Below are 16767 nucleotides of genomic sequence, written 5' to 3' on the forward strand. Positions count from 1 at the left end.
AGCCTAGGTGTGTTTAAATACCGCAGCAGCAGTGCTCTGCCAAATCATCAGATGGGAGGTGTAGCGCAACCTTTTTTTTCCTTATCTGGATTATTTGCTCAGAGTTGTTTCCCATACAAGCTAGGTGGGAGCTGTAGCTTACGCAGGTCCTGCAACGCAGACAAATTTCTTTCTTCCAATCTCTTTTATCAGTTCTTAGGCACTGGATCTTTGGTATTTTTTGAAGGTATTTTCTGGTTTTTGGCTATCTTGGACCGGCTTATATGTAGGTAATGTGATAGAACCATTGTGCCACCCCGTCACCAAGTAAGAATACTTTTTAAGAGAGAAATATTTTTTAGTTTATTTTTGTCCAGTAGCACTCCAATGCTTTAGAAGTCAGATTACTCACCTAAGAAGTTACACGGAAAAAAATTACCACCTGCTGCCTCTTAGCATGCATCATCTCTCCTCAGTTTTTGAGAGTAGGAATCAGATCTGCAAACAACTGAAGTTGACATATCAATGATTCCCCCACATGAAACTCTGCACCTCTACAAGTGTAAAAAAACAAAAGGGAGGATGCCAAATGTGTTGGTCCACCCTCTGAAATCCTCTGTGGGACGCAGGCCACCTGACCTGCTGTGTGGCTTTTGATTCTGTGTAAAAGGTACTTCAATTTCCTCACATTAAAAAAACGTATCAGAATGTGGTCAAGCAAGTCTGTCAGCTCCCTTTCAACCCTCCAAATTTTTCACACAATTTAGAGGAACAGGAATTCCTGCCGCTGTCCTCAAAGGAACTGCTCAACCCATGTTTACTGAAATAATTGTTAATTATAATACAATGGAAGCACTGACCGGAACTAAATGAAACACTCAGGCTGAACCTCTGTTCAGCAGCGGCAAAGAACTCCTCCTTAAAAGCATCTAGCCCAACTAAATTCATAACGTCTTCCTGATTAGCATTGCCTTCAGCTATAGCAGAGGCAAGGAACAAGTCTTCAAGCACAGTTTCGTAAACACTTGAACAAGTGCAACAAGCACAAGCAATCCCCAAGTGTATTTTGTAAGGCATCGCAAACGAGCTGAAGGCATTAATTAGCGAGAAGGTACACAGATTTTTGGCCCGGGTACGAGCTGGGCTGCCTGTGCCAATTCCCCGGTTAGCAGCGGGGTCAGCCCTGCAGGGAGAGCGGAGCGTCCCGGCTGCCAGGCCTGCGCAGGGCATAACCGAGGGCCTAACGTGTGGGGCGAGGGCCTCTGCGCCGCGACCCAGGGAGGCAGGCCCGCCACCTCGGCCTGCGCCTCCGACCCCGGACTAGCAGCCAAAGCCCGGGGCTCCTGGGGCAGGAGGCGGCTTTACCGAGCTAGGCCGCCCGCTCCCACACGGGGCAAGCCAGCCCAAGGCAGCCGCGCCGCGACAGCCCCGGGAAGGGGCAGCGGGCTGCGCCGGCGGGGCCGGAGCCTCAGCCGCCGAGGCGGGGCAGCAGGCGGCGGGGCGAGCGCCGCCCGGCTGAGGGAACGGAGCCGGTAACGGCCGCCGGCACTTCCGTCCCGATCACTTCCAGGTCGGGGAAGGCGGGAGGCGGCTTCCGGCGGGAGGATGCGGGGGGCGGCCGGGCGCCGCTAGGTCGCCGCCTCGGTGGGCGCGGAGCGGCCGCGCTCGGCGCTGCCGGGGCAGGTGCTCGCTCCCCTCGCCCCAGGGAGGGGACGGACCCTACCGGCTGCAGCCCAACGGCTGCCGCCCAACGGCTGCCCGGCCGCGCGGGGGGGGGGGCGCTGACCGTTAACGGCTCATGAGGGCGGCGCGAGGCTGAGGGGACCCGGCCTGGGGCGGGGGGTGCTGGGGCGGGGCGCTGCCCCCCGCCCTTTTCGGGCGGCGGTGGCGGCATCGGGGCGGGGAGGCTGGGTCAGGCAGGGGCCCGCCGGCGCCCCCCTGCTGAGGCGGGTCTTTCCTCAGGCAGAAGATGTTGGTGTGCTTCTGGGGGTTCCTGTACAGCAACTACTTGCGGTTTTGGCTGAAGTGGATCTTGAGGCTGCTGACTCGGAAGTGCGAATTGCAGCGTGTCTTCGATGGCTACGCGGCCGGGGCGCAGCGGACGCTGAGCATAGGTAACGAAGGATGCTAAACCGGGGGCTTAGCATCATCGCCTAAACCAGTCGTTTAGATCTTTAGAAACGTCGTGAACAGCGGTCGTTGGAAACCAGTGCCTGTCCCCAGTGCAGTCTGCAGCCCCTGGACCATGTTTGCACCTTTCCCTTCTTCCTGCCTATTCTATGAGAGTTGTAAATCAGAGTGCCAGCTCTAGTTTCCTTACCTGCTCGCTAAGGTAAATCCAGTGAGCTTCAAAAAGTGAATCAGGAATCTTATATTTTTCCGCAGAGCCTTCCCGTCGCTTTGTGTAGGTTTTTACCTTCCTGCTATTAAAAAAAGCCACACAGAGCAGACACAAATGCATTTTTGGGGGGAAGGAGGAGGAGTGATTAAATGCACAATTCTGCTTGATGCAGAATAGTAATTTAAGAAGCTACTTATAGTTTTTGCCATTTTCACAATAGCTTGAGAAAGTGGCTTTGCTTCCTCATTCTTCAGTAATAAACACAAAAACGTGTCCAAGAATGGAAAAATATCAAGAGACACATTTTTGTCTTGACGCCTTTTCAAATTTGTCTTTGTACATGTAATTGATCGCTGTTTTAAAAAAATCCGAGTCTATTTTCAGTATTGTACTCGAGGATTATAAAAAAAAAATCTACGTAAATGAAGGCTTTCAGTTACCTGATACCTGTTGATTTTAAGATCGAGTAATTTTTTTATTAATTCCTTGTATAAAAGGGAGGCAAAATTTTTTAATACTTACATGCCACAAGAACACCTATTGTCAATTATTTAAAAGAATTCAGTTAACTGTGACATTTACTTTTTTTGTATTGCAGAACATTCACTGGAATCATCAAAGAATAAGGTAAAAGATACTAGAGATTAAACTGTAATAAAACCTTCTTTGAGAGACAGATCCCAGAAAAGAACACGTGCATTTACTTTTTGAGGGTGGAAGAAAGTAGAGGAATAAAAGGCAGAACAGCATTTTGGGTTCTCTATGCTGGGGTCTCTTAAAAATAACCCCATGTCCCCTCGCATGTTTGTGTCCACCTCTCTGAAAGATTACCGGCTCTTTAGCAGCCGGTCAGACCAGTCATTATACAGAGCTGCTTTTCTTGGAGAGGGTCAGTTCTGCCTGTCACAACAATCTCTTTTGCTGTTTTTCTAGAAACCAGAAGCGTGATATAGATAAATAATAGAGATAAAGCAACTAAATGCAGTGTATACATTAGCGTTTTGAATTGTTGAAGAAAATGTCATGCAAGTTTGCAGGTAGACATTTAGCTGATGAGCTCATTCCAGTTCTTCTGTAGCAGTTAGACATAACTAACACCTTAAACCCTCAAGTTTGTATATCTTGAACAAAACTTTTCCTCTTTAGACAGTGAGGTGACTGCATTCTCCCTTTTTCTTGCTAATCACTGCAGTGTGATGTTGAGAGAGAATTAGTAACTGCCACAAGCATCTTTGTTGCGGTAGAGCACAGTATGGGTGGGTCTTTTAGCATCTCTTAATTAAATGATTATATCAAATATATTAACATTCAGTTTTAAAAGAGTTAACCTTTTGCTTTACTGAAATGAAGCTGCTTTGGTGTTAGCGTGAATTGTATTAAAGTATGCATTGTGACCATAAGAAGTTTAGAAGATGAAGTTAAATTGTTCTGATTTTAGGTGGGCAGTGTGTAATTATGACTAGTATTTGCCCTTTACTCTACAAGACTGCAGAGTAGCAATATCTTACATTGAGTTCTTTTGTTTTACCCCAGCATTGAAACGTCAGCTTTGTTAGTTCACTGTCTCCTAATTCCAAAGTATTATTTCCTTATTGAAGTTTTATCGCTTTTGCTCCTCTATGGCTCTGTTTCAATTGGATTAGGAAGAACATGTTTCAATTCAGTATTTGAAAACAAACAAGAACCTAGACTAAGGAACTCTGGAGATTTTTATTTAGTCTTTATGGGACTCTTGTGTAAACGTTGTTTACAGTCGGACAAAGTTACAAATTATGCTTTCTGTAATTATTGCAGGTCTTTTATGCACAATTTGAGCCCATTTATTGGAAACTGGCAATAAATTGACTGTTCTTTTATGATAAAGAATACATACATGGCAGGTATACAGAAGCTGAGAAATAAGGATAAAGTATATAACAGATTTCTGCATTCCTCATGAAGTTTTTTACTGTGTTAACTTTCTAGGTTTTAAGAAATGCTGTGCATGTTGAGGAAGCTGAAGTGGAGAAGTGTGTCAGAGATGTAATGAAAGAAAAGAAAATTGAACAGAAGGATACAGGGTATGTTTGGAACCCGAACATAACTTCTTCATGGCAAATAATTCTGACTTCTTGGCATGTTCTTGCAGTTGCTTAATCTGATACAATATTTAGGCCATTCAGCACAAATCTTTAGAATGAAATCAGAAAATAAGGTATGGTTATGTCCTCTTCAGTTCTAGAAAATAAATTGCAAAGTTTTAATTGACATGGATTTGGGATAACTGCATCTCTATCTTGCAAGTCCCTTCTGTTACTCCTTATTTCTAAGTAATACAATTATTGCATAGGTTGATTACATGAACTATGTAGTTGCTTAGATATATTTGAGAGAGTATAGTGATGCCTGGTTAATGTTTGCATTCATCTGCATAAGTAATTATGAGCGATTGAGACAAAAAATTGTGAATAGTCAAAAATTTAAAGTTTAGTGAAATGCTTCTTTGAAGCTGTAAGTATTTCTGACAAAGTTTCACTTTAAGACTTACAAAAAGTTTGGGGTAGGTGAAGGTACAGGGGTCAGGATGAAATACGGAGTTTTCTTGTGTCATCACAGATTTGAAATATGGAGTTTTCTTGTGTCATCACAGATTTTAGCTAAGTTATTTTTTTTTCTTCCATAATTTAAGTGAATAGGGCCTGACTGTGCAGCACTGGAATCGGCTAGAGTTCCTTTTAAGTAGAAAAAAGATCTATATAGCAGTATACTTAACCAATATGCCGTAGTTTGAAAGATAAACATAAAGCACTTCCCAATTCTAGTGTTCATGTTGCGTTAACATAAGAAAGGTCTTATCTGGTAGTTGAAGCAAGAATTTATGGCTAACTATGCCTCTTAATAGCTTCTGTGTGGTGTTTTGTTATTATTTCAGGTTTAAGACAAATCTGCATATATCCTTACTGCAGATATCAGGTTATAAAAAACTTTATTTGAATGTGGAAAATCTGAGGAAGGTCCCGTACGATTCGGATAACGAAGAACATGAGGAACAGTTAATCGAGGTGAAGATGATCTTTTAAATACAAAAGCTGTTTGTTTGTTGTTTTCCCCCTCCAAGTCCAACAGATTGAGTGAACTTAATTTATTGGTAGTATTCTTACCAGCTGGCCTATTTAAAGCTCTTTTCTACTTGTGAACTGCTAAGCCATTGTAGAAGTGACACATTAAAATCCAACATCAAAACAAATTAGTAAACTAGAGTTACTTGCACTGGAATTATTTTGTGTGAAATCAGACATAACAACAACACATAAGTAGCAAAATAATTTTGTAACAGGTCACTGAAGGATTGTAACTAAAAAGGTATTTAACCTTATGCACTTGTCTAACTTTGTAAACAAATAATTAATAAATAAAAAAGACACTAGTGTTTTCTTATTACTGCATCCCAGTCAAAGAGGATGGTTTAATGCTCGAAGATAACAACTATCAGTAATGTATTTTAGGTAACGGTAAATAACAGCAAACAAGTAATCTAATATTGCTTGAGGCTTTTTAAAATAGCTTCTACTGTGCAAATATATTAGCATGTCATTTTCTTAGCATTTCATAATTATCTCAACTTGCTGTGTGAGTCCCAACGTTGACGTGTTAAGTAAGCATTCGTTGAGAATTTGTATTTCAGTTCAGAGCTGTCCTATCAGAAAGTGATGCATAAATTAATTTCTGAAGTGAAACAAGTCTGTGTTTCTTTAGTATTGATAAAATGATAATTAATATATAATAATATTGATACAATGATAACTTCCATGAAGGGAAAATATCACATTTAATGTTAAGTGGAATAATTTTGATAATTGCTGAAATGAGCCACTGTAATATGACTCGAGATTGCCACTAACAGAAAAGAACAGCATGCAGATTGTATCCTATTCCTTGGTGAACGGTTTCTAATGTGCAGCAGCAAGTGTTCTGAATGATGGGACTTGGCATACTTTAGCAGCTGTGCGTAACATGGAAGCATATTTGTGCAGCTTTGGAATTTGCTGATGCCTCATGAGAATCTGAAGGCCAGAATCACCAAGCAGTGGTGTGACATTGGCTTCCAAGGTGATGATCCCAAAACAGACTTCAGAGGAATGGGCCTGCTGGGGTTAGTGAATCTGGTGTAAGTGAAAAGAAGTATTTAATTTCTGTTGTAATTAATTTTCGGTATCTATGTATTTTCTCTAGTTAGTGCTATTTCTAATAAAGGCTGAACAGAAGCAAATAGAAATGGTGGCTTCTGTACAGTGAAAAACAGTATTTTCTAAATAAGTCAACATTTCTAGCAGCTGCATATCTGTAAACGTATGGGCGGGTAGAGGCCAACAAGTGAAGGGAGGAACAGAAAGTTGCCCAAGACACCTTATTTTTTTTGTTGTCATATGATAGATTTGGTAGGCTATAACTTAGAAAGTAGCTTGTCAAAAGCTTTAAAAATTCCTGAATTAATTACTGTAATGAAAAATAACAGGTTTGCACAACTTTGCTAAGCTAATATGTGGACTTGGGTGAACTTCATATTTGATGTTCAGATCACAGTGATTTTTTTTTTTTTACTGTGTTAGTAAAAATTTATGCTGAATATAATTTAATTTGCCACCTTTTCCTTGGTTTTCATTTCGTTCCATTGTTCAGTACAGAGTAGTATTTAGCTTTAGCTTCAAGCTACACATTTTGATGTTGAACACATGAATGTTTTTTTCATATGATACTTGAAGAAAATAATGGAAGATCCTATTTTACACTGGCAGGTATTTTAGTAAGCATTACACTGACGAAGCTCGTCAGATCCTATCTCATTCGAATCACCCAAAGCTGGGGTAAGTCACTATAGGACTTTTTCTGTCTTGTTCTGTGTAAGAGCTCATGTGAAGATTGCCAAGTATGTCCTGAAAATAAAGAGGAAAATATTTGTGGATTTTTCCATTAAAGGATGAAGAAAAGGACCAAAGTAGAAAAGTGTGAGAAACCAACTGCAGAAATCGGTTTCAGGCTAGGAAATATGTGCAGCTGCTTTTTTCAGAATAGACTTGTTGGGACAAAAATGTTGCAAAATACTGGCTTTGGTTAACACAGTGAACACCTTTAACACCCTAGTTAGCTTTATTTGTAATAGGCTTAGATTAGATTTAAAAATGAACACTTACTTTTCACCTTCTTACTCATCTTGTGTTGGGATGGTACAGATTATCTCTTAAGGTCCCTTTTTTTGCTAGGTTTCTGTTCTGTAATAAGTATATACTGTTGTTCAACTTTAACTTCATTTTTGAAAACTTTGCATATTAAAACATTTAGCTCATTTCACAGGGAAATATACTCGAGAACCAGTGAGATAGAGGAAGGCTAGTAAACCTGCGTGTATCACCTCATCCATCTAGTCCCCAGTTAACTCAATCACCTACCAAGAATGGGAGGCTTTTATGACTTCCATTGTAAATAATATTACCTTGTGCAACCAGGTCATGAATAGGATATCCGAGACATTTAGATCAATTAAATACCCATATCATTGACACAAATTAATCTTTTTCTTTTTTTTCCTTCCCCCAGAAACACTTGGTTTAACAGTCCTTTAAGAATTTCCATTGTGGTGCTTTCTATACCATGCAACAGAAAAACAAATTTTCTTCGGTTTGAAGGACAGGTTGAGATGGCCGTTCCATTTATACTGTAACAAAGTTTTTGATGTCCAATTCTTAACGTTGCAGCAGATTTAATGATTTCAAATGAGCAAATTGAGCTCAATGTTGGTTAGCCTTACCATCTCATTATTGCCTAATCTATTAGCATCTCATTATTTGCCATACTATTGTGTAGGAACCTAGCGTTTTTAAATAACTTTTACATGGTTGGATGCACCAGGGAATGGAAAGAGTGGTCTGTAGGCCGGAGTCAGCTTGCTAACAAGTATCATAGGAAAAATTGACTCTTACAGTTATGCTAATGCAGACTGCTTCGGGGAAGCTTTTAAGTCCTGTGATCCGTAAGGTAAAACGTGACCTATGATTGGTGTTGCAGATATTCTTATGCAATAGTCGGAATCAATCTGACAGAAATGGCATACAGCTTGCTTAAGAATGGTGCTTTAAAGACTCATCTGTACAACACGGTCTCTGGATTGCCGCAGATGGAGCACTTCCATCAGTTTTACTGTGAGTATCTGTAGCTTCTTCAGTACAGACTACTGGGGGGCGGGGGGGGGCCTACAACGTAGAGATTAGGTTTTTTGGAGTGCATTTCCACTCTCATTAGCCAGAGCAAGCTGTTTTATCTTCTGGATCAGGTATTGGAAACGCACCTGATGCTTAAACATTGTGCAACAGGAATTTACATTTAAGGCATAAATTTGCGTGTCTTTCTATATATTAGAGACTGTAGTCTGAAAACTCAGTATTCTCTTTTTTTATTCATTATTACAGTGTCCAAAAACTTTGGTTTGTTGTTGACCAGCTGTTGACCAGGATGGGACACTCCCTATTTAAAGGGATCAAATAGAGTCTAAAGGATCATTCTAGGTCTAGCTAGATCAAGGCAGAAAATGTGGAGATCATTTTTGCAGGTCTGTATTTTATTTTCTTCACAGGTTATCTGGTTTATGAGTTTGACAAGTTCTGGTTTGAAGAAGAACCAGAAAGCATTATGCACTTCAACCAGTACAGAGAGAAATTCCATGAAAAAATTAAGGGACTTCTACTGGATTGTAATGTGATACTAACCTTACAAAATACAAAGAAACCTTAACTCCTCTGCAGTCTATGAGGTTCTGCATCAGAAATGGAATTATGCATTTGGATGGAAGTTTTGCATGTTTCACCAAAAACTGTTTAACAGTAGAACTTTTTTTTTTACATTTAAAAAAAAAAATCAAAATTCAGTTAAGAAAGCTTGGACAATCAGCCTCTGTTTACAGGTCTTTATATGCTATTCTCCAAAGGACAGCTTTTTAAAAAAACAAAACAAAACAAAAAACAACCTCCAATTCTCAAGAGCCTCTGGATCACTTGCTTTCACAATTTCTTTTATAATTTTTGGTGCAGGAACATGAAGCGGGTATTTATGCCGCATCATGTTTTCCATGAATAGGTTTGACTGTTAATTGTCTTTTAAAAACTTCTTTTAGTTCAAATTACTCTGGTTTTAAACTTTTTGTGTTCTTGTTCTGTACATGTTGTCGATCGTTCACTCATCAATGTTAAATTTCTATGTAATGAAGAGGTCCACGAAGGGGATGTATTAGTCGCTTATGAGTTTGGAGAAGAGGCTTAATCCATCAACATGCTGACGAACTTACTAGAAATAACTTCTGGCTAAGGAAGTTTTTTTTTAATCTATGGATTTGTACCAACAAATTCCTATGTTTGCAAACTAAGTTTTTTCCAAGCAAACAAAAAGAACCACAAGTCATCAGTGTGAGGATCAGATCCTCAGACTAAAGCTACTCCTAAAAATATTCCTACTGTAAAAATGTTCAGTTCTTTCTAATCTGACTTTAGCCGCTCAGGCTGCTTGACTTTGTATCTGTTGTCAGCCCTTTCTTTTAGCAGCGAATGGGGTATTCTCAGTGGGAAGTACAAGAGAGTTAGTTTAGCCTTTTTATAAAGTTCACTCATTAAAAACCTTTATTGCAGCTGCAGTCTCTATTTTGTGAAAGTAAATTCACACTGGAGTACAAGTCTCTAACAAAGATGTGTTTTCCATGGAAGGGATGCAACTGTGCCACGTTCCTTAATCTTGGCGTCCTCAGACAATCTAGTCAATAGGACTTCATATCTATATTGCGGCTAATTATTGCTTAAAGCAACTTCAAACAGGTTTGGTATGACCATCACGTCGTTTTCTAAAACCTACTATTAAATAAGTGCCTTCTGCTTTATTCAATCAGTGTTTTATTTTGATTCTGTAACCAGATCATAGCCTTAGAAGCTCGAGTTATTTGGGAAAGACTCTTTTGGTGTATACCTAAATAGCACACAGTGGCACAAAATTTGTATGCTAATAGAAGCTTTTATGCCTTTTTTTCTTTCTTTTAAATCATCTCAGGTAAATTAGTTAACTTCTAGTCAATGCCTAATCATGAAAAGATTCCCGAAGAATACAACACCGAACACGAGAAGAAAAAAAGATGAACCCCGTTTTGTAACGAGTGATGTTAAACTACATAAGTGTTAAATGTGTTGTTATAATACGTAATACTACATCTCCTTGGCGATAACCAAAACCCGACTGGACATGGCCCTAAGCCGCCTGCTTTAGGTGGCCCTGCTTTGGGCAGGGGGTTGGACTAGGTGATCTCCAGAGCTGCCTTCCCACCGCAGTAACTCTGCGAGTCTCTATTGTGTAACTAGTGACTTCCTGCACCGCATCCACCCCGTTGCTCTTGATCCCGTAAGTGTTGGTGATCTCTCATTTGTGGGAAAGCTCCTGCTCGGGGTAGACAGTATATACATAGGAGGTTAACGCAGTTCCGTTTTCTTTTTATGATAACTTAGGTATAGTTGAGAGTTAAACAATTGTTAAGTTTAACGTGCAGGGTGGAGAAGGGGTCATCTCATCTCTGCTGGGCTGATGCTATTCTACTAAAAAAAAAGTAATGTGAAGATGCTTGTAGGGAGAGTATTTCTGGTTATGCCATGGCTTGTAAACTGAACGGCTGAACTGACTACATTAGATACAGAACGGACTCCGCAGGAAGCCTAGTTCTTTTGCTACTCCCAGGTACTTGGGTCCTGTAATTCTCACCACTGAAAAAGCTGAGATCCTGTGGGGAGTGTTCTGGGATTCAGGTCCTGCTGTGGAGCTCCGTTTCTCTGACCCTTGTAGATACTGGACATTCCTAAAATCTGAGGAAGGAAGGGGAAAGTGGACTCTTCCCCAGTGGCTGAGAGGTTAGGTGTCTGTTACTTTCTAGCCCCAGCTTCTGTCACGTTTGTCTTCCTTCACTGATAATTTTTGCTGGTGCTCATAGATCTCCTTTGCAAGCAACGTGAGACTGACTTTTTGAATTTCAGAAGTGACCTTCTGTTTAGCAGCAGCAGGAAAGGAGATCCTATTCTGTTCATCTGCTGCTTGCTAGCAAATAACAAAATTGCTTGAGCCATCTCTCTAAAACATTCCCCCCTGTGCTGCTGTCTGTAACCCTTTTTTTTTTATTATTTTTATTTTTTTTGCAACAGTTGCAAAAATAATCTACACCCTTAAAATTGTCACTGGGCTCCTTGTTCACTAGGAGACTGACATTTACTGCCGAGGCTTTTAAAGCCCAACCATCGTGTTTCAGATGTCCTGTCACACCCCTAAGACGTTTCAGTGTAGAATGTAGACCGAGCCCAATGTGAGATGCATCTTTCATTAGCTTTTTTTTTTTTTTTTAAATCAAAGTGTGAGCTGGGAGTAAACAGTGGCAGTACACAAGGAAAAAAAATTAAACCCAACCATCATCAGATGAGTGAGATATACAGGAACACGTTAGTTTGCATGTCGTAATTAAGGTGAATGTTTGTGTTAGGCTCCAGTACACCTTCCCAGTAAAGAGTTAGAATTTGCATGTAGTTTTGTACGATCAAGTAGCCCAATCCTTCTGTCTAGGAGTCACTCACTATACGTAGACTAGTACTGGGAGTCCCTGTTTTGCAGCAGTGGTAGGCTAAGCGTATTACGGTGGTAGCTAGAAAATATATGGGAAAAGGTAAAACTGTGTCTAGGGAAGGGAAGTAGTATAGTCAGTGGTATTTTATGTAACTCTGTTGTAGGGCGACAATCCTAAGCTTATGAAAGATTCAAAATGGAGGTAGGCCACCTTTCTGCAGGTTGATATAATCAATTTGTTTAACATCAGAATTTGTTGCTCATGGTTTATTCTAGGAGTCTTAAAACCTTGGTAAACTCTCTTGTTATTTATTAACTGTCATGTTTTAAAGTATGTATTATCTAGAATTTGCAAGTACTGTTAGTTTTCTAACTTGCTGCCTCTTTAAAGCATTCACTGTGTGAAAGCTTATATGCAATAGTAATTTTAGGAAAAAATCTAAAACTGAAGACAAGGTGGTTCTCTAAATTTGTTGTTGTTCCTGTAGCAACTGTTTAACAAACTACCTCCACTTTTGTTGCTCAGTGTATGCTTGAAACATGGTGCCACTCCTTGAACAAATTAATCTGAAGATAAGTAGAAGTTTATGACAAGCAACAGTAAAAATCTAGTCTTTTAATAAGTAAACACATTGCTTGGTAAGTAACCAACTTGACTGGAAAGCGATTTGAAGGCAGCGCTGCTTAGGAAGAAAGAAACTGAGGATGTTTTTAAACTGGTTGCGCTTCTGTCATCTGATACAGCAGTGTCAAGAACAGGGCATTTCGTCCTAAAGGACAACAGGAAAAGGGGCCAATTTAAGCACCTCAGATAAATAGTTTTGGATTCTCACTCTTTGAAAAACAAAACAAAACAAATGCAAACAAAAAATTAAATGCGTGTGCACACACACACACAAAGCCCCAAGCATTCACTTTCCAGATTTTCCATCCTAATTTAAATAACAAACATTTTACAAAAAAAAAAAAATTGGTTAGCCTTGTTTTAAGAATTATCGTGATGAAAAAGTTTGTATTTAGTTAGGTGGGAGTTCAGCAGTCAGTATTCTTGAAAATACTGCTAGTGGACGCGTGGTAAAGATGTAACCTGTTGTTTCTTTCTGTCATACTTGTTTTGTGTTGCTGTAGTACAGTGGTGATCAATCTTTGGACTGATGTTCCTTGTGCCAGTCTCTATATTGTCTTTCGCTAGGGAAGAAAAACAAAAGAAACCAGCCCAAGACAGCTTGTGGGCAGTTTCTTCTTACCACACTGTGCTTAGATAGCTGCATACTAATAGAAGTTTCTGTTTACCACAATTAAAAGCAATAATGTAAACTGTGCTGTCTGTGTAATGGAAAGAGATGTTTACAGTGGTAGCAAATAAAGAACGAGTTATTCCAAAATGGCATCAACGTCAGTGTGTTATGGCCTGCTAGAAAACATAACGGTTTCCAGTTAGCCAGGCTCTCCGTTCATGCACGTGCACTGTGGTACGAGAGAAAGCTTTATCCTATCATCTTTTATTTTTTTTTTTTTTTGGTGGTGGTGGTTTTGTTTTTTTCCTCCAGCTCCAAGAGCTTGTTCAGAGGTGTCTGTGGTTCCAGCACCGGGCCTGCGTCTGCGCCTAGGAAAGGCAGTATTAGGAAATAATGCTATAGCACAAACTGTTGAAATGGTAGGCTGCGCGTACGGAAGCTGAACTGGAAAACGGCACCAGCTGGAACAAAGGCTAGCTGGCTCACGCACATTTTCTTGTTTTTAAATCACCATCCAAGATACATACCTTAAATCAAACACCAGAAGAAAGGAATAAGATTGAAATCGAGTGTGAGAGCCATACAGAAGCGTTTGCTTTTAACTCTCAAGATTAGTCTGATACCATAGACAAACACGCTTACGTGCAAGTCCACCTGAAGTCGTCACCCATCTGTTGGAGCAGGATATCGTACAGTGGGAAAGTCCGAGTTCAACACACGTCATGAATTTGTGTGTATCATGGCCTTTAGCACTCCCTCACGCCCCCGACCTCCCTCAACCTGTTACTCCTAACCGAAGCCACAGCTGCAGCGCGTTGCGCAGACCAACGGCATCAGCACGAGGCGAGAGGAAAGGCTCCTGCTTTGCCAGCCGAGGGGCTTCTCCCGCCATCGTCTCGCGTTGTTCTACACCTGACCTGAAAGGTGCCAGCATCCCTTTTCTCAAACTCTTTTGGTCCGTACCATAGAAAGGAGACCTCACTTCCTTGATGTAGAGGCTATACAAAAAGCGTGTTGGGTTGGAAGGAGGCAGAGAGCAGTTTTGCTGAGTTTTTTAGCTAGAGCACTACGTTGCTTTCTTTAGCGATGGATGAGAATTTTGATTACGGAATGCAAGAGAATATTACACAAGTAGGCTGCCATACTCTGCTGCAAGTGGTAGAGATTTACTACTGCTTTGTTTCAGTTGCTCTTGAAATCCCTGCTTTCAAAGAAGCTCTGTTTAAGCTTTAAAAACCAACAAAACCCAAATCGAACCCAATCCAACCAAAACGCAAAAAACCACAAGGATTTTGTTTGAAGGACCTGGAAGTTAACTCTTGGAGTTAGCTCGAAGTGCAAGCATTTTTGTCCAGGAGGGAAAAACTCCAGGAACAAAATTGCGAGTTGGAGAAGAACTCCAGAGAACTTTTCTGGAGAAAGAGAGAGAAGCCCTGATTTGTTTTCATGTCTTTTTTTTTAAGCCAAGAAAATATTTTTACCTCTGTATCTTCCACCATGCCTTCATCTCCATACAAGCTATGGTAAATAATTTACTCGGGTTTTTCAGTTCCATTTGTATTTCTCAGGTAGCCTTTGTTTCTGCTCCTGAATTCTGGAGACCAAACACTCCTATTAATGTACCAAAGTGCCACTACCTGAGAACCACGAGATCTCACCTGTAGCAATTTTATTTCTTCAGAAGCATAGAACGGGCCCTGCACTACAGAAATATCCCACGCCTCCAGGCCCCAAATGTCAAGTTGGTCCAGTTACGCAAATACCAGTTATTTTAGAAAACGGGCTGAGGAAGCAGCTATTCAGGACATTTTAAATGGAGATGTTCAGTACCACGGAAAAGAGAAGAACCAGAGTTAAATTCCCTTCTGATGTGACATGCTTTGAGACGTTATCTGCCACCGCTTCTTGAGAGCATCTCGCACTGCGGTTAAGACTAACTGAGGGTATTTCATCCCTTGTACTCCCAGCACCGAAACACTCCTGTACAACGACGCTGCCGATACCAGCATGTGTCACACGTTTCTATTATTAGCCATATTCCAATGTAATGTTCACTGCCACACTTTTGTTCTAATTATTTGCTGTTGGGCTAATTTCTGTTTTCACTATTGAATAAATCAACATTTTAAATAAGCATTAAAAGTCACCATTGCTGCTTGAAGTAGGTAACATTTGACTCAAGACTATCTTCTAGTGGAAAGAAATAGAAATTGCATAAAAGAAGTGTTTTCTTCCAACCAGAGGATAAGGCTCAGTAACAGATGCGACTGCTCCACTTCCATTCTTGCTATAACGTTATGCCCCAGCCCGTATCCAAACTGCTGAGCTCTAGTCACGGGCCAGCCGTCGCCCACAGCATCAGGTGTCGATGCCAGGGCCCAAAGCAAGGCCCTGGATGATGCAACCTCGGGCTCTAGCGAAGCAAAAGGCAAGGATACTAAGGATACTAAGGATACTAAGGATACTAAGGATACTAAGGATACTAAGGATACTAAGGATACTAAGGATACTCCACCATAGGCTGAGCTAACCTACCAACCTGGATGCTATTCCTCAGTATTTTCTAATTTTTTCCACATGTTTCAGTCTAGGCCCAACTGGTCATTTTTCTCAAAAAAAAAAAAAAAGGATACAACAGCATCAAGTGTGTTTTACAGTTAACATTTCATTTCTGATAAAAGACATCTTCTAGCTACAGCGTACCTCGTTATTACTGAATTACCAAGAACCGGAGCAGACAGAGATTATGGGTAAGTCACTCGCAGGGATGCCCGCAGCTTGGAGAGTAACAGCACTGGGCCTGATCAACGTGCATACAACCCGAATCGGTGGGGACTCGGCAAGCCGTGCTCCCTACCTGTACTACACCGTACAGCCACAGGTGCCTTCTCCGATCTATTTCTTTCCCATTTAGGCAGGTTGTAGGCTTATGGTGCTTATGCACCAGCTTCCTTTTCTTACTGTAAGTATCCTGATGGAATTCAAACAATAGTTTCCTGTTGGTTTCTGTATCGCAGCTACTGTCGAGAGACCCAGTTACCGCAGTTTCAAAACGCTGCTGCAAGATTAATAATGAAGACCCTGGGACAGGAGGGACCCAGAAGCTTGGAGAGCACCCAGCTGAGGAACCAGAGCCAGCTGCACAGCCCTCCAAGCAAAAGCACCGTCTCTTTGCTTGACCAACGACGTTAAGGCTATTCCCATCCTCTCCTACAGCCCCCTTACACACCACACCATACATTACATACCAGCCTCCGTCATCCTAATATGTGACACAACACCCGATCTACGACATCTACAATATCAGAAGCTCCAGCATCACTGTGTGAGAATCCCAAAGGTGCTTTTCTTTTTAGAAAAGCTTTGATGCCAAATTTTCACTAGGTTTAATACAACGCATAATGAGCTTTCTGTCTGCTTGCCCAAAACTCACGTAACACAAACTTTTACAAGTCTCAAACACAACCCTCAGCTCCAACGCCTAGAATTCAGGAGCTGTGAGATGCTACAATGAAGGAAATAAACACCATTGAACTTTCATACGCTATCAGCATTTGAATACATTGGAAGACAGATTGGAAGAAAACTTAAGAGAACAAT

The 16767-nt window shown here is 40.9% G+C and overlaps 1 protein-coding gene across 1 annotated transcript; it reads left to right on the forward strand.

The window, feature by feature from the left end:
- Positions 1-1576: 1576 nt before the first annotated feature.
- On the forward strand, positions 1577-10217 carry ELMOD2 (ELMO domain containing 2). The gene is made up of 9 exons (XM_082315884.1): positions 1577-1662; positions 1942-2093; positions 2919-2947; positions 4286-4380; positions 5232-5361; positions 6334-6467; positions 7096-7164; positions 8363-8496; positions 8928-10217. The coding sequence occupies exons 2-9, from the start codon at positions 1949-1951 to the stop codon at positions 9083-9085; spliced, it is 894 nt and encodes a 297-aa protein (XP_082172010.1). The 5' UTR covers positions 1577-1662; positions 1942-1948; the 3' UTR covers positions 9086-10217.
- Positions 10218-16767: the final 6550 nt, after the last annotated feature.

The sequence above is a fragment of the Platalea leucorodia genome (genome assembly GCF_965183815.1).
Source record: "Platalea leucorodia genome assembly, chromosome: 6".
Classification (NCBI taxonomy): domain Eukaryota; kingdom Metazoa; phylum Chordata; class Aves; order Pelecaniformes; family Threskiornithidae; genus Platalea; species Platalea leucorodia.

Excerpts from the sequence above, each read along its gene's own strand:
- ELMOD2 (XM_082315884.1), top strand. The coding sequence starts at position 1,949 with ATGTTGGTGTGCTTCTGGGGGTTCCTGTACAGCAACTACTTGCGGTTT. Across the intron at positions 2,094-2,918 it reads GCAGCGGACGCTGAGCATAG|AACATTCACTGGAATCATCA; the intron begins GTAACGAAGGAT and ends TTTGTATTGCAG. Across the intron at positions 4,381-5,231 it reads ATTGAACAGAAGGATACAGG|GTTTAAGACAAATCTGCATA; the intron begins GTATGTTTGGAA and ends TTATTATTTCAG.